General features: G+C 38.5%; 3 protein-coding genes across 12 annotated transcripts in view; 1 reads left to right on the top strand and 2 right to left on the bottom strand.

Moving 5' to 3' along the window:
* Positions 1-3,061, bottom strand: part of LOC124186303 (serine/threonine-protein kinase Genghis Khan) — a 42,581-nt gene extending 39,520 nt beyond the window's left edge. The window contains exons 1-2 of one of the 6 annotated variants that reach the window (XM_046577867.1): positions 2,757-3,061; positions 449-636 (exon numbers count right to left, since the gene is read on the bottom strand). In XM_046577867.1, coding sequence (XP_046433823.1) covers positions 449-578 — 130 coding nt within the window. In that variant the 5' untranslated portion in view covers positions 579-636; positions 2,757-3,061. Of the gene's footprint in view, positions 1-448; positions 637-1,832; positions 1,905-2,236; positions 2,255-2,756 lie in introns of those variants that run through there. The other 5 variants (XM_046577868.1, XM_046577869.1, XM_046577872.1 and 2 more) reach the window with 5 other exon arrangements.
* A 4,334-nt stretch (positions 3,062-7,395) lies between these two features.
* On the top strand, positions 7,396-12,322 carry LOC124186319 (protein lines). Of its 5 annotated transcripts, none has more exons than XM_046577930.1 (3): positions 7,396-8,372; positions 8,463-8,661; positions 8,746-12,322. In XM_046577930.1, exon 3 carries the CDS (start codon positions 8,777-8,779, stop codon positions 10,538-10,540), a length of 1,764 nt encoding a protein of 587 aa, XP_046433886.1. In that variant the 5' UTR covers positions 7,396-8,372; positions 8,463-8,661; positions 8,746-8,776; the 3' UTR covers positions 10,541-12,322. The 5 variants fall into 5 exon arrangements, with proteins under 5 accessions (XP_046433886.1, XP_046433882.1, XP_046433885.1 ...); XM_046577926.1 differs by having other exon boundaries at positions 7,397-8,218; positions 8,318-8,372; positions 8,463-12,322; XM_046577929.1 differs by having other exon boundaries at positions 7,397-8,179; positions 8,463-12,322.
* A 2,168-nt stretch (positions 12,323-14,490) lies between these two features.
* Positions 14,491-18,032, bottom strand: LOC124186314 (phenoloxidase 1). The gene is made up of 9 exons (XM_046577902.1): positions 17,772-18,032; positions 17,412-17,604; positions 17,051-17,274; positions 16,773-16,975; positions 16,270-16,687; positions 16,059-16,187; positions 15,648-15,972; positions 15,334-15,566; positions 14,491-15,186 (listed from the first exon to the last, which is right to left on the bottom strand). Exons 1-9 carry the CDS (start codon positions 17,877-17,879, stop codon positions 14,941-14,943), a joined length of 2,079 nt encoding a protein of 692 aa, XP_046433858.1. The 5' UTR covers positions 17,880-18,032; the 3' UTR covers positions 14,491-14,940.
* Positions 18,033-20,495: the final 2,463 nt, after the last annotated feature.

The raw sequence follows: 20,495 nt of genomic DNA, 5'->3' as shown, positions 1-20,495 counted from the left end.
AAGTGAAGTGTGTTCATTTTATGACTGCAGCCTCGACAAAACTAATTATATTGTTACAAAATACTCATTTATTACAAACGTTTCACTCTGGTAACGTTACTAACTTTAACAGGTTGGCCACAAATTTTTATTTTTTTTTGGACCTAAGACCCAGTTTTCCCTGACATTTTCCCAGTTCTAATAAGTTACTAAAACCTAAATTATTCAGCTTATCAACTCTATAATTGGTTCCAATTCAATTTGAATTGAAAAAAACTATAATGTACTAAAAAGTCAGTTCAAACCAATTTTTTTTCTCAATGTAAAAAAGAAAATTTGTCACCTAAAAAAATCATTTCCAATTCCCATGATAGAAAATTGATATTTTCAGTTTTTGCCATGACGAAAATGAAAATTCCCTTAGAATTAGAAAGCCAAACGATGTGGTTTTATATAAAGACATTGTTACCATTAATAGCAAGTCCTTTGGGCATCATCTCGGACGTTGCAAGGTTGTAGTGATGCTGTTGTAGGTCGGACATGGTCGCTCTTTGCCGTGACAATTGCTTACCACGTTCGTTGGATGTTATTTCTGTCATTGCTGAAGCTGGTTACCAATTGTGTGCTACACCACCGCATTACTGAAATATGGGTGCACTGAAAAATAATCAAGATTTGATTGTGTTAAAAGTGATCTCACATCTGGAAAGGACAAGAACAAAGTTTCCGATCAGCTATTGCCAGTACAGATTTTTGTTCAAATGAAAGTAAATTCCCAAATGACGCAGTATGAAAACAAATTTAGTTACTTTAACCATCGAAGGTGTAATAAAAGCTAAATAAAATAATCTATGATTCTAAAATAACTTTATACCAATTCCTTATCGCCATCCGATAAGCCTTGTTCATAATTGTTATACTAACGTTGCAGTTTTGCCTCTTATTTAAATCTGGATGAGGAATAGGAGTAAGACATTTAAAAAAAAAAAAACCAAAGTACCAGAATTACTTCAAATTCTGCAAAATCAAATTTGCAGTATCTATAGTAAATATTATACTTTTTTCCAAATAATTTGACAATCGTCCGATACTATATATGTTTATAAACTTTACAATATGATACAAAACTGTTTTCAAGATTAAAAGATACTTCAAATCAGGCTTTAATGTACAAATAATATTTTCATTTACAACGTAATTATAGTATGAATACAGAAGCTAGAAATCTATGGGATTGTTTCAAAATTATCATCAAGTCATTAATTATAATACTCAATAAGAACTGGATGAAACCGAAGGACAAAGTAAATGCATTAGATTCTTCATACTTGGAAGTTTCAGTAATGTAAATTATTTACCTGTTAAGCACTGACTTTACTTAGGATGAGAAGAAAACAGTATATTTTACATTAATCATAACACTGAATTTTCCTAGTAAAAAATCCCAGTTCTATAGGTTTTCAATAACCTTGTTTCATACAATTGAACCTGTGAATTATCCTATAAAGGTGAAGAAACGTGCTGTCCATCCATGTTACATGTTATTTTTTTTTTTTTTTTTGCATCGGTAATTTGAAAAAAACTTAATAGGTTATCAATTTCTATCCAACGAAATTTTAGTATGAAAAATATTAGTCATATTTTTTTCCAGTCTTCTCATCTGATTCGCAAACATAAGATCGGTGTTGGGGAAAAAAAACATGAGTAAGTCGTTAAGATTGTAACCTGAATGTCACAGTGTCGGTGACGAAAGGAAAAAAAATATGAAACAAAAACAGTGTGAAAAAAAAAAGAAGAAAGGAAGCAATTTTTATTGTTCCACCAGAAGCAGCAGGAAATACCAAGCCACCTACCTGCTCACGTTTTTAATCGGAAATGTCAATCATCTGTTAGATGTAAAGACATATATGGGTATGCATAGCTTTCATTCAGAATCAGCTGTAAGGTCTTGAAGTTGTTCGGAAATTACGTAACCAAGCGAAGTGAGAGAAGTGGGTTTGTTACAAAAAAAAAAATTAATAAAAAATTGTTCAAAACATAATCGATCCAAAATAATGACTCGATAATTGGACAGGATTATTTTGACCTTTATACGTTCAAGATAATATGTCAATATGATCTACAAACTCGAAAAACGCAAGTATGTGCGAATGATAGTCAATGGGGTAGGGCAGGTCGGTAATTTTCGTACGTTTGCCTTTCGGATATAGGTGTAATGTTATACATTGTATGTACGCATGTATGTATGTACACATACCTATTTGGATAAAACAGAGCTAAAACCGATTTATTCTTTCTTTTCAAGAACGGAGACAGATGCGATAGATTGATAGATATTTTTTAGATATACATGCATGAGTGTGTGTGTGTGTGTAAGTATACATGTATGTGTATAAAGAGAGAAAAAGAGAGGAATAGAGGGACACCGAGAGAGAAAGTTACGTCGTACGACAGCGAAATGTTAATGAACCGAAATCATTCGCGGTGCACGAAGCTCAGTTTTTAATTATACATATATATCATGACTAGCTCAAATGATACCGTGCGTCGCGTTAGCGAGAAGTTACGATTCTTTTTTTTAGACGAACGGCGAGAATAAAAAAATAATGCACTCATGGAGTCATGGGCGAGATGTTTAAACGTAGTGCATACAGAGGTATGCACATACAATAATATGAAAATTTGCAAGGCTAGGTAGGTAGCTGAGGACGGTAGGGGAGTTTGGAATGGCACATATCAAGCGGGTTTGACGTATCCATGTATAAAAATCTGTTCACCTGCCACGCAGCAGCAGTTTTCGTTTAAATATATTCAATTGTTTATTACGCACACAGTTGTTCATTTAATTACGATTATGGAGATCATACATTTCCTATCGCCACTTCAACTGCCACTTCCACTTCCACTTCCACTTCCACTTCTACTTCCACCTCCACTTCTCTGGTATCAGCCAGTTCGGTATGCTTCGACCCCCTGGCCAGTACCCGTATTCCCCCGTACTACCCGTACTGATCTCGTGTTCCCGTGTCCCGTGTTTCCGGAGGCCATACGCAGCTCCCTTTTCTCCATACAAAAATATGGCAGCTTTTCGGCCCAATGTCAATGACTAACAAATTTATAGACGCTCCAACGAGGACCCGTGGGGTGAAAACTTGACGGAATAATTTGAAGGCTGGCAATACCACTGGGCAACTTTCCGTGATCAATACTCGGCGGGTAAGTGGGCCTGAGTGGTCCTGTGGCCATAAGAATCCCTGTTAGCGATCCGGTAACCTCTTTACCAGCGGGAGTCATTCAACACCATGGAGCTAGAAATAGAATGGCAGAGCTCATTACCACGGGGTGGCACAGAAGTCGTCAAAAGGTATGAGGCGATGTAAAACTCTCTGATTGGTTGCGCCATCTTGTAATGTTACCGGGCGGCAACTGCTATCATCCCTAACCTAGCACATCACTGATGTAGTCAATTGCATAAAATTGGTGTAGACTATGTATTTTCATGTTCAACCCACTGAAATAGAGGTATACTGGGACGCAGCCCCCTGACACTCACCAGTACTCGTATACTAAAAAATTGTACGCGTTTTGTCCCCGTTTTTTAGTTCCTCTACGTGGCGCTAGTAGACTTCTGACACGCTCACTGCCATGGAGACTAGAGTAAAGGAGTCCGAACCACGGTCTTACATACAGGTCTGACAACGAAGGTAGTGGGGGTGGTTCATTTCACGTCCGGTTATTTATCTCACTTTGTGGCCACCAAGCCGGCGTTGTGATCGAGGGATGGATAATCAACGCGTGCGCAATGCAGCGCCAATGTAATAATAATATTATTATTGGCACATTTTCATCCCTAAAATCCCTACCCCACGTACATCCCTAGATAGCAACGCCGCGACATGGCTATTTCAAACACTAAAAACCACGGACAGCAAGTGAACCACGCCACTCTGTAGAAAATTGGCTTCGTTGCCAGACCTGTATGTAAGACCGTGGTTCACACGCATATGGCGGAATCGTCGAAAAGTGGTTCGTGAAAGTGATGAAAGATCTTGTAGTTCGAAATATATCCGCAAGCGATACTAGCGCCTGGTTACGAATAGGTACATACGTCTCTGCATACGTGAAGATCGACAATTCAAAATCACCGCGCTGACGGTGCTCGCAGTGGCAGCGCTGCCAGGCGGTTACAATCCGCGGATCGTTCATGACTTTCCTCGACCATTTGGCTAGCATTACGTTCGGACTCCTTACCTCTAGTCTCCATGCTCGCTGCCCTCGCCGACTGCGTGCAAGATTGTCAGCATAGCGATATAAGAATAGAGTACGTGAGTCAGCCAAAACGACCAGCACGCAATAGAATGAGAGAGGGAAATTAGGGAGTCTGGTTGTCTTTGTCTAATCACGCATGCGCAGCAGGCGAGTCTCGGCCGCACTCGATACGAAAACATATCTCTCTACCTAACAAAAAAGTTTCAAACAAATGAACAGGTAGGAAAAGATTATAATAACAATAGTAAAAAAAAAGACTATAATAACAATAGTATAAAAAAGATTATAATAACAATAATATACGCATGGAGTTGGCGGTGGGGTGAGATCCCGAAAACAAAACAAAAAGCATCTAGCAAACCCTTCGACAGCTGTCATCAGCTGTTTATGACAATCTTTGACAAATATCTTTATAGGTATCTGTTTCTGACGCGCAGAAAATGAACATGCAAACGAAAATTATCAACATGATACCCGACGGGAATTGTCTTTTTCGCGCGTTGGCGTATTGTGTATACGGCACTCAAGATCGACACGCAGAGGTGAGACTGAGTATCGTTTCAAATATAGTGGATAATTGGTCTACATTTGCGGGTTTTATTACAGGTAATGAGTCAAACGGTGCTGTGATTAGGTCACCTGGTGATTACAAATCACATATGAATAAAAATGGAATATACGGGGGAGAAGCAGAATTAGCTGCAAGCTCTTCCTTTCTCCATTGTCGTCGTAAATCCTGGCTGTCCTTTTGACTGTTTGGTGATATATTTAGATTTACTATTATTTGATTGTTACTTCTCATACTTATTACTCACTATTCGAATTTTATTTTGGTTCTGCAAGACATCAAAGTGTCCACTGTCTCCGTTGCCGGTGAAGAGTAGCGAGAATCGTGTTTCATTTTGTGATCCGATCCGGTTTGGATGAATTTGTTCTTCGCGATACACGATCAAACATATCTTAAAAATGTCTGCAGCTGCAGCTAATTCTGCTTCTCCCCCGTATATTCCATTTTTATTCACATGTGATTTGTAATCACCAGGTGACCTAATCACAGCACCGTTTGACTCATTACCTGTAATAAAACCCGCAAATGTAGACCAATTATCCACTATATTTGAAACGATACTCAGTCTCACCTCTGCGTGTCGATCTTGAGTGCCGTATACACAATACGCCAACGCGCGAAAAAGACAATTCCCGTCGGGAATCATCTTGATAATTTTCGTTTGCATGTTCATTTTCTGCGCGTCAGAAACAGATACCTATAAAGATATTTGTCAAAGACTGTCATAAACAGCCAATGACAGCTGTCGCAGGGTTTGCTAGATGCTTTTTGTTTTGTTTTCGGGATCTCACCTCACCGCCAACTTCATGCGTATATTATTGTTATTATAATCTTTTTTATACTACTGTTATTATAGTCTTTTTTTTACTATTGTTATTATAATTTTTTCCTACCTGTTCATTTGTTTGAAACTTTTTTATTAGATAGAGAGATTAGAAAAGTGATGACTTGATTTCAGCAATGGATGTGAAAAAAAAATCTAAGTAATTTTAATATGAGTGAAAAATTGAATCTGATAGCTAAATTACAACTGAAAGAAAATCACTTCACTTGAAAACAAGAAAACCGATGCGGTGACGTCAAGATAGAAGGAGGAATGCTGGAAAAAAATGGTCCAATTGTGAATTCGTCTTCTTCTTTATCTTTTCTTTCTTTTTTACTTTTCCGTATCATTATTTCCCGGCTTCTATATTTCAAAATTACTATGTATTTTACGCGATCCGTCAAACAAGACATAACATTGACGACAATGGTGTCTGCTCTTGCAGCTTGGTAGCATACCAGTATAAACCTCGTTTAAGAACGAAACCCCCCAAAATCCAGCGTCTAATTTAAAATCCGTTCAGCGAAGCTTAACTGGAGATTTTGGTATTGTGGAACACAAAGTAAAAGTCGACTTTTGTTAAACCAAGTGTATGCGGTAAACTCGGTTTAATATCCAGGTAGTGTCGAGTAGCCAACTTGGCGGGTGAACGCCTAACTCACGTTTTTCCAGCTGCGAAGCGGTAACGGATGCGCTGAGAATGAACAAACTCTCGGAACTAGCGTCTGATTACACTCGGTTTGGTTTTTTTTTAATTTTTGTTCCAAGTTTCACAGATGATTAGGAGATTATTAAAGGTCGGAGAAGTGTGTATAAAGACCTACGATCCACCTACAGATGATCCCGCACAAGCAGAACTCAATTCGATCGCGAATTGTAGGTGTTGTCGGGGCAGACGTCACGCGAACTCCCTAGATGAATTTGTTTTATCAATGACGGCCGAACTATTGACTTACAAACGACGCAAAGTCACTCACAATCATGTACACATGACCCACAATTGATTCCGTACAAGCAGAACTGAATTCGATCGCAAATTGAAACTACGAGGGGGTAACACCACGTGAATTCCCTAGCTAAATTTGTTTCATTGACGGGAAATCACTTACAAACATCCACAAACGACCTACAAACGATTAAGAAAAGAATCAAGTCATTCAGTTGTTAATGAGGGGCTAAGTACATGGAGCTGCATAGCACATTCCTGCGTAGTCGACGTAGCCATACGAACAGAGAAGTGTCTGCATACCATCTTGATTTTAAATTGAATCTTAGAGCTTATACTACTGGAGGTAGTTACCCGTGCCGTCAACCTCGCGAAAACTGTGGCCGTAGTGGTGAGCACTCTGGATACTCCGTCTCTCTCACTTTGCATTGTATAGGTTGAAAGGAAACGTATCAGCCAACCACGTTGTAAAGCAAGAGAGATAGGTTGTACGTGGCATAAGTGCTCCATCTCACTCCTCTGCCACACTTTCTGTACACGCTAGACTACCTCGAGTAGTTTATGCTCCAAGGGTTAAATAGCAATTGTGCCCCCCAACTTGGAACTGCAATTATGCCACCCAACCTGGAAACAAAAAAATATCCGTAGAAAATCTAATCAAACGATTGGTAGATCAGAGTTGGTTAACACTCTGTAAATAATTATTTATGGCTTACCTTATGTATTACAGCTGTTATGGAATTTAAAGAAATACATTCAAATTTACATTTCAATTTTGAAGTGTTTCGCGCTAACGACCACACCTACAGAATTTTATTCGGCGCTGGTAGTCAGCGCGCGTTTGCCAAACCATCGCTGAATAAATAGAAGAAATAGCGTACGGTGTTATTTATAAAGGAAAAAACATAATGAGAAGCTTTTTTTAATTATTTAAACCGCTTGGGTGATAATCATTCTACAGTTGTTTGCGTAAATTTAATAAATCAAGTTCAGTCCGTTATGGAATGCGCTAGGGGCAGCTACTGTATTACGCAGCTCCGCATGATGCCAGAATAAAAATTTATTATAAATTCAATTTAGTCATATTTTTCACCTTCCTGAATGATTATTTATTCCATTAACCTAACAAGCGATTATTCATCGACCATTGCATGGCAAAATTTTTCAATTAATTCGATATTAAGGATTTTTCATCCGCATAAAGATACGTACATGGGTACGTGGCAACAAGGCAAACTTATTTCTGTCGGGCGCCTTGCTGCTGTTACTGCTGCTCACAACTTCCTAGTCAAAAGAATTTCTTCGTGCGCAAATAACATTTATCATCAACTGTGCGGTGAATTTAAAACTCAAACATTCACAAACAACATATAATAATCCAAGCCCTACTGAACGGTTAGCTTTGTTGTTCAAATCGTCCAACCGAAACTTGAACAATTAATTCGCTAGGAAGCGTCGGACGATTGTATTCTACTTTCATTGAAAGTGTTGTAGTCCCAGTGTTAAAATTATTGACCTGCCTACTGTATCCTGTGGATTAAACAGTGCGTTTTGTACCATACAAAAATAAGAACCAAATGCAATTGTCATAAACGTAAATACCGCCTTGCTTCACTTTATTACGGATTAAATGGTAATATAATTTTCGTGGTTATATACAGATTAAGAGAGATATTCCATAGTTGCATATTGTTATTTTTTTTTTTAATTCTTTTTTGTTTTTACCCACAAGATAATGTTTGTGTATGAAGTAATGGTAGAGTTATAATACGACAAAAAAAATCAAGGTAAGCCCTGTAGCCATTTAAATTAATATTGAATGTCAAAATAATTGATTTGTTCCATCAATGCAGTAAATTTATTTAAATTTTTTTCAGATAGCAAAGCTGGCCACTGTTACGCACAGCAATCGAGTAATTGGCTTTTGTTATTACCTGAGCCGATGTCAATTTTCGAGTACATGAAGTACTTTGAGCATTATGGGTATTTTGGATCGAGTTTCATATTGGTTCGGAAGATAACTTGACAAAAATTCAAAGGCGTTTAGTCGAAGAGAGGAAGAAAAAAAGAAAACAAGTAACTGAACTAACATAAATAATCACTGACGAAAAAAGAATCAGATATATATAAACTTTTTAAACTTTTGCTAATGGTACTTAGACGAAATCGCGCTCATCCTCCGAGTACAAAAATGGAGGAACCAGCAAAAAAGAAACAAAGAATTATCAATAGTGACGAACAAGATGAAAACAATAGTATGACAACTGCGATGGTGACGGAGATAGAAAGCTTTCAAAACAGTCTCCTGTCGCAATGTCTGTGCAATGTCCCTGTGAGCAGTTTGAGAAAACCGTTCACTGGCAGTACGGTTCAGGCTGGTGACGGTACCTATAGAATGACGACACTGTCAGAATGGGAGCCAGACAGAACATTGCAATTCATTAGTGCCCTTCAGCTGCTCTTTGATCTAGCAATAAAACAGAATACCAGAGGTATAATGTGTAGCAGAGTGGCCGACGTGTGTGAGGCTCTGTCGCGCAACGAGCACGGTATCATAGACCAAATACTAGATTTATCATGTTCACCAAATAAGTTCATATCATTTACCGCGAGCAGAGCCCTAGCCTCTTTCTTCATAGTGACCAAAGAAAACATTGAATTGTCATGGCTGGACAGGCTCACCCAGTCTTTGGTCAGCACGCACTCACCAAGCCAGATGCTGTTTACTTTGGATGTTGTTAAAAGGGTGGTCGAGCACAAGGACGGCAGTACTCATCCGTTGGAGGATGGCGAAAGCTTTACTTCGCCCAGGAACTGTAACACCTTGACAATATCGGATCCAGAGAGCCTGGATAGTACCCCAGTAAAAGCGATGTGCGTCAAAGCCCTGGAGTCAAAGTGGAACATTTTAGTATCAAAGTTTGATAGTATTTTAAGCTCCTATACTCCTCAGCACGAATCGGCGGTTATAATGTTCCTAGACTTGTGGGAATCCATAATATCCGTTAAAGCCAACCTGTCTGTTGTTGATACAAAACTGTTCTACTCCCAGCTTGACAATCTGGTTGTTCTATTGAACTCCAACGTTCCTGGCATCATTTGGAGGCACCTTTTGGGTTTACTCAATGAAGTGCTTTGCTACGGGAGCACGTTGGCTCTTCAAGATGTTCTTCCCGACGAGCCGTGCTCGTTGGCTCATCTGGTTGTCCGCGCCGTTAAAGACTGGAGGCTCCTGGATGCTTTGCCGTATCGCCATGGATCAGGGAGATTCGGAGGTGGCTCCGGGGACGGAGATCGGCCTTTGCTACAGAAAGTGATTTTACTCGTTCTCAAAAGTGTTGCTGTCACAGTAAAGGAAACACGAAGCGATTCCAGTGACTCATCTCTTGGCTCAGAAGCTGAAGATCTTGATGCGGACATGGCTGTTATTGAAAGAAGCATAAGAGAAGTACTGCGTCAGTTGGATCAGTGTGTGAAATCCCTTATGCCTTTTCATCCAGAAACACCACTATCTCAATGGGTTGTCCAAATGTTTCACGACCAAGATGATTTCCTCATAGAAGGCATGGTTTGTTGTTTGGATGTTGCCGTTGGTCTATTTTATCGGGGACCGCCCCAAAATGATCTTGGCCACATGCTCAGCCCAACGTTAACTTTTGTTCAATTTATACGTGCAGTCTCTCACGATCCGGATGTACTTTTAGACCTTCTAGTTAGCAATGAGACTTGTTTTCTCTTGTATCTTCTGAGATTCTTGAAATACATCAGGAGAAATTGGTCAGAATTTATAACTTGTTGCGCAAGAGAATTGGATGATACAATGACTGTTTTAATTCGGCTTAGGCTAGCGATAGACAGGCTTGTATCCAAGGCTCTTTTTCCATACAATATAAACCCTGTTCTTCGTCTGTTAGAAAAGTGTGAGTCATTTTATGAAGGAAACATTGAAAATTGATCGAATGTTCGCGAGCTGCATATAAGTAGAAAGTAATTTTTACTATTGTTTCTAAGGGAAGAATTGTTGTTTTCCTTACTGTACATATGAACAATTCCTGATGAGTAAGATTGTACATGTATTTTTATAAAATATATTTTAATAAGACTCTACATCTCCCATCTCATAAAATTGCAGTAAATTTTACTCCGTTGATTGGGAAGAAAACAGAGGCATAACTTAGCAATATTGTGCTCAGTTCTGGCTACCAGCAGAAGTTTTAGGTAAAGTATGTATGTATGTATGTATGCAAACGCACAAAAAAACAAAAAACTTCGTGCAAGCTATGAGATTTTAATTTTGTTACATGGAGTGACTATATACAGTAGGAAATCGATAAAGGACATCTTGTAGACTAAAAATAATACATTTCCTGACTTTTGAGATTTTCGTTGCCACTCACTCCTGCTGCAGTACATTTCAAATTCCTTTACTTTTGATTGGTAATGTTTTCTAAATTATCAAATAATCGTTACCAAGAGTCTGAAAAAATATATTTCTGCATAATACTAAATACAATTAGCAGCTTTTATAAGCTTTTCTAAGGTTCTTGACGTCTTGAATTGCATCATAATGTCAATCCTTTAACGACATACTCACAGAATATGTTTATAGGGCAATATTTAACTCTAGAAACTAAGTTTCATATGAATATATGTACAATTTGCATTCTGTACTAAGCTTTTTTGCATTAATTTTCACAAAGAAATCATATGCTATGCATTTCCCATATTTAATTATGTATTATTATGAAAAGTTATTAGTTGTTACTGTGAACATAACGAATGCTATTTATACTGTAGAAACGAACTCCAATTATTGTGTAAAAAAAACTCAAGGTGCTACAAGGTTAATTAAATTTACAACTACCGATTATGGTGAGACATAATAGTCTTTTTGTATATGCCAATTTTTATCAACTGAGACACAAAGCCATAGAAAAGTGTATTTAAAAATAAACAATTCATGAAAAATACGTTATACACGTTACTTTCATTGGGACAAAAATAAAATAAAAACGAATGAGTAATGCAACTTGCACCTTTGACATAAAAATTTTTATTTTTTTTTAATATGGATGTCTTATAATAGATTGTGAATATTTATTTTTACTGTTAATTGTACATTAGAGTTAAGAATTTTAATTGTATAAATCCGCGTTTTTATGATGCGATATTTTAAATATTTTTATGTCCTTTGTATTTCTTTCGTTTCATTTAATCCATCCTCTTGGAACCTTAATCTACGAGAACAACTAGACCAATTATTTTTTCGCTTTTCATAATTGTTTACACACGAATGATACTTGGTAATGTGAAGTTAATGACAATCTTGATGTGACGTTCTAGTTGAAGAAACGAAATTTCACTATTTATCGAGTAAATCCGAATATAACTTTTTTCTTAAACTTTGATTTCTATTGTTTCATTAATAGACGTCATAATCAAGTAAAAACTCTCGTTTCAAAGAACAGAAACGATTGTACGTTTCATTACATGTTAGTAATGCATTATTGGTATTGATCATTAATCGATTACTCAGAATGTGACTTCACTGTACTTACAACTCCATTCCTGATCTTTTTTACAGTGCGTCTAGGTAAAAGTAGCACTTCTATAAATTTGAATATTTGATACAATGACTAATTACATTTACTGGTGTTCTTCATTACTGTACAAACTGCCTCTTTAGGTTTGACTAAGGAAAGATTTTCTGTTTATTATTAAAACTTTACGAAGTTGATTGAGCTGCTTCTTTATTTGTTATTTGGTAACCATTTACGTGTAACTTTATCTTCACCTCAATCGAACGCCCCTGTATTAATTTTTTCACCCGATAACATATTTTTTTTGTAGTTTACAAATAGTTAGACACATTTATATTAGAATGATGATAATAGCTGGATCAAGCTACTTCTAAAAATGTAACCATTGTTAGGAACGTACATTAAATGCAGTCAATCGTTATTTGAATTATAAATATTGATGGACACATGTCGATAAAATTCGATTACGGGATGTCGATTAGTTTTGCATGACTATAACTACGAATGGTAGAGAACTGACAATGATCTCAATAATTTATTTACTTTCAATTTAAATAACAGGCTGGAATAGAGTCTTGTACTATCACGGTTTGTTTGCTCTTTATATGAAATATCTGTACCAAAGGTGGTTTTGTATTAATGCAATTTGACCTGTTCAAATTCTTACAAACGTTGCGCAATTTTAAAAATAAAATTTCCATGATCTTAATTATTATAATAGCATCAGTAACCGAATCAAACTGTTCGATTTACAGGCAATAGCGTACGTAACAGTTCTACCTTTATCAACCAAATTATTTTTGCACTGTTCTTACTGTTTTGGCAATAATATCCATAGCCAGAGAACATTACGATATTCTATGAGTAATCACAAGTACAATGATATGTCACTGCACTATTTTCATGAAACGTAGCTTGAATATTGTATTAAAATAGTGCTGTGACATATCATTTCACACTTTATGCAATCTGGATAGAATCCCGAAAAGTCCCTTAGCTACTGCCTAAAAATACATCAAATTATAAAAACAACTCTATTGGTAAGGGTGCAACAGTTATACAATATATATGTAGATATACAGGTAGCGGTTTCTACCCTTAATAAGTTGAAACGGATGTTTCTCCATTGAACTGTATAGCTCTAGTATTTCCACCAATCGAGAGTGAGAAAAAGAATTCATAGTTAATTTGCACGTAATTTGTGTAAGGTATTGAACGATTGTTTTTGATGTGTGTACCTAAATTGTTTCGGATTGAAATTAATCACATACCTGACAATTTGAATATTCGTACATTCTAGAGCGGGTATTACGTTCGAATTGAATTCAGTATGCCGCTCCCGTGGCGTGCAATTAGGAGGCAAATAGCATCCCAAAACAATACCTCAACCCCCGGTGGTCTGTTCCTATCTCAGTTCCGAGATAACAGAGATTTCAGCCCCGAAAGAGAAGGGAGTTGCCCACTGCAGGTTTGAGTGTTGATAGGTGGAAGCTATAACGTCACGGGATTCTACGAATCAGAGTACTGGGGGCCATTAATTTCTGGCACAGCTACAAGCCAACAGTTTCGCCAGAGAGGGTGCAGAAGTTCTCGTTTTACCACGGTAGTGGGAAAAATTAAAACCCTTTAATGTATCCCCAGTCGACCGTTCCACGATTACGACAGGCCAAATGACCAAGCAATGACAAAACTGTACGTGATGGGGCAACGACTTTAAACTTCCCGGTACCAACTGGTGAGTGGCAGATGCCACAGAAGAAGAGGCTTTTAATACGAGATACGTGAGGGTCCCCGGACTAGGGACGTTATTCTCGGGGAATCCCGTGAAACCGCTCTCAGAACTCACAACTCTGCGGATAAAGGTAATTTATTTGTGCGATTCTTCTCGATCGCGGGGATAAACTCAATTTAGCGGCTTGAATACTCGACTGTTGAAACTGTGAAAGAAACCAAAGGAAAATATATCTTAAAACGATCACCTGCAAAGTTTCAGTGTTAAAGCAATCATTACAAGGCAGAAAGAGTTTTCAGAATCAGAGGGGTGAGACTTTTGTGATCCTAACGCAAAAAGGAAACTTTTTCCATTCTAATGTATTTCGAGAGTAAGATCCGTTACTTATGCAAATGCAGACCGTCTCTTTATCTCCAATTCCTAAGCTGTTCCATTCCTAAGGAGATAAAAGTATGCCCCTCAAGACTTTTACCCTGGGACTATCACTCTCTGGAATACCAATACCAACAAGACCATTCAAATTTGCCTAGCTAAACGTGAAAAATATAAATTGAGAGTTTTAAATATAGGGAGGCACGGCATTTCACAGTGTTTGCATGAAAATTGGGCGTCGAAGAAATGAAAAGTGCATGATTAATAGAATACCGTAGAATTTTTATTCATGTTCATTCGTATGAGTCTGCTGATTACAATACAATTGTCGACTATACTGACTTACGAAATGGTACACAATGTGGAAATCTCACTTATGCACCCATACAGTTTTATTTTAATGTTTGTATACTCAATATCATGTTTAACTTATGCAATCTAGCGTTATTTATACAATAGAATATCCATTTTCCAAGCGGTCGTCAACAAAATTACACACCATTTATAGTATATGTAGTGATTAATTGTATAATTCGAAAGCCTTGTAGAAATCCGTGTCTTCGTGGTAAAATCGTCATTTGAAAATGAGAAACTTTCATCGAAATCTTGTTATTGAAGAAATGAAAATGAAATCGGAAGAATAGGACTTGACACATTTTCAAACGATGAAGTTAAACCGATACGTCGGTGAAGGGTTTGAGCAGCAGTACCTTACGAGAATGTGAGGCTGTTGCTATCAGCGCCGGAATTTCTCGGAGGTACCGTAGTGTCGTTGAAGCGAATAGTGCAACTCGTCAATCGCATATTACCGGTTAGGAACTGTTGCAAGGTGTCAACTCCGTTTCTTGGAGGACGATCGAAGGGATAGCCCATCGAACGTTTGTCAGGGTATAGTCTGTCCTTGATGCCACAGTAACTGGCAGCGTCGTTGCACCCAGTCTCTGTGTTTTGAGTGATCTGAAATAATGTGAAGCTTGAAATAAAAGAGTTATTGGAAAGCAGACGATTATGAAAAGTAAGGTATAGTTAAAACGTACATTAACACTACAATGAAAACGAAATGTATTACAATTGGAGAGTTAAATGGGCAAATGATCTTCTTACCCTATCACCGTTAATGTCCGACACCATGACGAATAAAGTGACGGGGAATCCTTCCCTCGATCCTTTGCCGATCAGCATGTGCTGAGGCCAACCACACCCGCAGAAATTGAACTGCGCCAAACTGTCACCGCCAACTGGCCTGTTTTCATCGAGATTACGGAAAGTCCGCTCGAATGGAATGGTCACAGAAGACTCGTCGGATCGACGCTCAATGATGTTGTTTCCAGGGCGTACTAGATATTGCGTAAACGATTATTGTCTACGAGTGATAGCTAGGGCGACTGAAGACGAATCGATGTTTCAAGTTTACTCACGATTGACGGTGAACTTGTCCAGCTCAATCATCAGGAGTCTCTGCTCACGGAAAGTAAAGGGGAGTCCGCGTTCATCCTTGTCCGGAGCCATGAAGATGCGCACGGTACCCATCCTGGCACTGCTCTGGTTGTTGACTGCCATGCGGTAATTGAATGGCGCGTGGTTCAGGTGAGTGAAACGACTCAAGATAGGACCACGTGGGGTAAAATCAAGTCCACGAGACAGATCCACGTCACTTTGTTGCCAGAAAGTTGAAAATACGTTGGTTGGTTGGTTGGGAGTGACGACTTGGACGTCGGTGATTTGAACACCTTGGTAGTCAATCTAAAAGATTGAAAAAGATCGTCGTTTTGATGAATGGTCCATGAAAATAAACCATCAAAGTTACATTCAACCAATGCAATGCGTACCTGTTGCGTAGTGTATGGAGGCAAGGTATTCTTGTGCTCCTGGAAAATGTCATCGACGAACGCGTGCCATCTGTAGAAAACTGGGTCTCGCATAGCGGTCGATGAGTCTCCCATCACACCGAAGCTTTCCTGCAATCGAAAAAATGATCGATTAGACAGTTGTAGTGAACGTTCACACTCCGCACGATCCTCTCTCGTTGGATTTACTCACCAGGTAGCGATGGTCCGGATCGTGGCAGAAGGAAATAGCGACGTGTCCCATGTTGTGCATATCACCGTAGAGATTTCGGTTCGGCGACAGGATACTGGCCTCGACTATGTTACCCAGGATGTTTATACCCTCGCTTTCGGTCAATTCAATTCGTTTATCGTTGGTGTCCTTGACGGCTCCCTCATGGATAGCATTGAATATGCGGTCCCTCCATTGCATTAAGAGTTGGATATCCAATTTGATTTGATCCACTGGTCTATTAATGTCTTTCAGGGTCGCTCCCGCGGTTCGGGATGGCCAAGTCCTGCTCGCCACGAGGGAGTCCAACTTCGGGAAGTAGCCTTCCGGGATTGGCTCCTGCCAGTTGTTCAGGCGTTTTACACGTGGCAGATTGTTGCAAAAACGCTCCAAGTTGTACCTGAAAGCAGAATAACGTTTAGGAACAAAGTCTCGGCTTGTTCGGCTGACTCAGCTCGGCTGCTTGGCAACGTTTTGTTACTGACCGAGCCATAATCTGCTCGTGCATGTAGTAAAACAGTTCACCACGTCTATCCTTGTTGACAATTTCTCTCGCAGCTTCGAAAGGGTAAACGAGATGCCAATGCCAGTGGTGAAGATTGATTCCCAAGTCTTCCCTGAAGTAGGCGACTCGGTGTTCCTCGTCAAGATCAGAGGCAGTGTAATCTTTCGGGATAACGATAGGTTGCTATCGGAGACAGAAGAGTGACTTGTGAATAAAGCGGACTTCGGTTCTTACTCGTAAGTCACAAAATATACTTACACGAGAGCCAGCTGGGACCAAATTAGCTTCTTCCTTGGCACGCGAGAAGACACCGCCATCCATAAATTTCTCTGGAAAGACTTCGGACAACGGTGGAATTGGCAAGTTCTTGGTATCAGGCCGATGAAGAATCGCGACGGAGAGAGCGTAGATGAACATGTTGGTGTTCACTCGGTCTCTGCAGTAGACCGAGGCTGACAAGAAATCATCGTAGGTTCGCATGCCTGTAACCAAGTACGATATACGGTGCTGAAAGTTGTTCATCCTAGCAAATTGAGTAAGCGGGCTGTTGGGGAGCTCATATTCAATTCGGTCACCTGACTCGTCCGCCTTCATTCAAAAACCTTGTACTGCGACTTACCCATGAAAATTTCGATCAACCTTGCGGCCATTTTGCGATGGGACGGAATGAAAAGCGAGAATGGTTCACGTCGCCCCAATCTCAGAGGGATACTGAGATCCGGAAGAGTGATCTGACGGATGGGAATTTTTGAGTCCGTGGTATCCGCAAAACGGTTAATCACGTCAACAGCCACGTTGCGATATCTTTCCGGCTGTGGGAATGAGTGTTAAGCATAAGGATTTAACTCGAATTCATGAATCTGTTAATTGCCCTCGTATGCGCTCGAGATCCACTTAAGACAAACTTTATGCAGTTCTCACTTCAACTTTCGCTTTCAATTACGCGTAATTTTTGATCTAGATGAATTCAAATGCTTACCAAGTAATTAGGCGGAACGTCGAAGGCGACCTTCTTCTCGCCCTTAGGGACGTAGGCCGGCTCAGCCGGTCGATCGAACAGGTAAAGAATGCTGTTGTTATTGCTCATCTTGAGTTGTGCTTTGGACCGGTCAAAAATCTAAGGACCAGTGATTTAAACGACTTGCTTCTGGAGACAGTTACTGCTGAGAGTTGTCGAGTGACCACTGATTAATCGAGCTGGATTAGAAGTTTGTTTCATCGGTACGTTACGATGTACACGAACCGACTGGATGTCTAACGTTGCTTTGCCTCGTTACTTATAGCCAACTCAGAGGATATAGCGGTTAGCGGTTTTCTGATCAATTTGTACCAGGCAAGGTTGACCGGAGTTTGCTTTGTAGTCTTGAAAGAAAATAACTGAACTCTAGTTAATTAGTATCATATATATTTTTCCAATAAATGGACATTTATAATTTATAAATATTGAAATCACTCGGTGTACGATTATCTAAAGTTTTCTGGTAATTTTCAAACTGAAATTTAATTTTTCGTAACAGTGAACTCATTTGTGAGCAAAAGAAATGTATTGAAAGACTGTTAGGAATATTGAGGACAAGTATTTGTTCTTCGTTAATTGGCAATCTCAAATTCTCGAGTCCTAAATCCTTCGTCTTCGAAATAGATTAGCATTTTGATTCGTGCTACGTTCAGAAAAATATACAGTCCGATATTATCGCATAATCATGTCAGCCAAGAGCGGAAACATCGAAGCCTCGTCCTGTTTATCGCTACACACCATATTCACTATCAGTTGACGAGAAATTGTGGCAAACCGCGTGAAGAGTTCATTCTTAAACATGTTGTTATCAAATACTCGACCGTAAATGTCAGCCCATATTTCTCTTGGAAAAACATCCGGTCACTCGGGAAATGTATAGTTCTACACACGTACCGTGTGCACCGGTATTCGAAGCCCGATTCACCCGTTTCGAGTAAGTCTTCAGGCAACTTAATCGAAGTACATTTGACTCTGTTTTCGTTTAACATCGGTACTGTATCTACGTATCAATTATCATGCCCGAATTACCTGTTACGTTTCACCATTATCACACAGGTGCATATATGTATACCCTTAAAGAGCCGCGAAATTTTTTTTCTATCGTCAGAATGCCGTTAATATGATCAAATTTTTGTTGTAAAGATTGTTTACACGGTTTACCCCTAGCCTTCGCAAGAATTCTCAGATAATTTCAAATTCTCAATGTCATAGTGAAAACATTGGGCTTCACTCTTGACAATCTTAAATAAGTACCAAACCACTTTCACACTTTTTGCATCGTACAAACTTTGTACATATATGCCGTATCTGTTTAAACTTTGTACTGCCTATTTATTACATGCTTAGAGATAATTCCTTTGGTTTCCTATGAAAAAAGTAATGTAACGTGAGTACATCTGCAGTAAAATTTTTCATTCCTATCCTTAGATCCAATTGTACTACCATATAGTCATTTGAAATTGAGGTGGAAGTTGATATCCACAATTATCGATCATTTTTTCCCAATAGTAGGTTTCAGGGTTTTACACTTGGGCTCTTCAGTTTATGGCTATGATATACAAAATTACATCCATTGTTTTTGATCAAATTACGGATTATGGTTCCTTGCACCCAAATTGAGCATTGCGGTCTTATTGTTTCATTGCGAAAGGAATTTCACCCTTCAATTCATTGTTGGAACTACGGAATGTTTGAAAGCGATGGCACTTATATTTAGTAATAAAAAGCACTTTCCCAGTGCCTTCGGAGTGAATCTCAGCTGATTTCTTTTTGTTACTCACACATAAGCAAGATGTACAGGTAAATATCTTCACTGTATACTGCAAAATGGCAAGAGACTTTTTGAATCGTTGGTACAATACTTATTCCCTACGCCTATTGACTTAGTGCCAAATAACGTTCAATAATGAAACTTCAATGAAATTGCAGTAAATGTTGTCATTGTCAACCAAAGATATACATATAAAGACCTTACAGAATTCACGGGTTGAATTATCACAAACGATAAGGTATCTTCGAATCATTAGTGTAGAAATTATTGCAGAGAAGTCTGAAATTTTCCAGTATTATATATTTAAAAAATAGTTTTTAAGATATTTGACAGGCAAATTCAAAAGCTGCTGTAAAATCAATATGGTTGAATATTGAGACACGATCATTTTCGGTAAAAAGTAGCTACCAAGCATTATTTGAAGTGAGACAAAATGACCGTAAAAGAAATTGAAATATGATAACATTTACTAGATTCCAGAAACATGAGAATTTATGTTGAACTCAGTTGAATACGTGCCGGAGGAGCCAAAAAAAATTACCTGATTTTCATTTTTGACAATGGAAGTCAATGAATGTATATACCTGGAGATGTCGAACCAATCCCGATTCATCTCAGTAAACGAAAAAATATTGAAACGTATGATTCATTTTGATGAGTGTCAATCCAAAATTCTCATAAAAACGTATTGCATGATCGAAAAATCAATCCGAATCAATCGTTCTATTGTTTTGAATATGTGTCTACAAGATTTGGTTCTTTCAATTTTTCACGTTCGAAATGTAACGCAGTTTGCATTCAATCCAATCTGCAAATACACAATTCCGTATCCACCTATTTCTGTTGGATTTTTGTGAACAAATTTCAACTTACCTGAAATGAAGTTTAATACGTCCTCAACAACTCAAATTCTA

This window comes from Neodiprion fabricii, chromosome 7 (assembly GCF_021155785.1).
Source record: "Neodiprion fabricii isolate iyNeoFabr1 chromosome 7, iyNeoFabr1.1, whole genome shotgun sequence".
NCBI classification, from domain to species: Eukaryota; Metazoa; Arthropoda; class Insecta; order Hymenoptera; family Diprionidae; genus Neodiprion; species Neodiprion fabricii.
The sequence above is the reverse complement of the archived record's forward strand: the minus strand, read 5'-3'. Positions and strand labels throughout refer to the sequence as shown.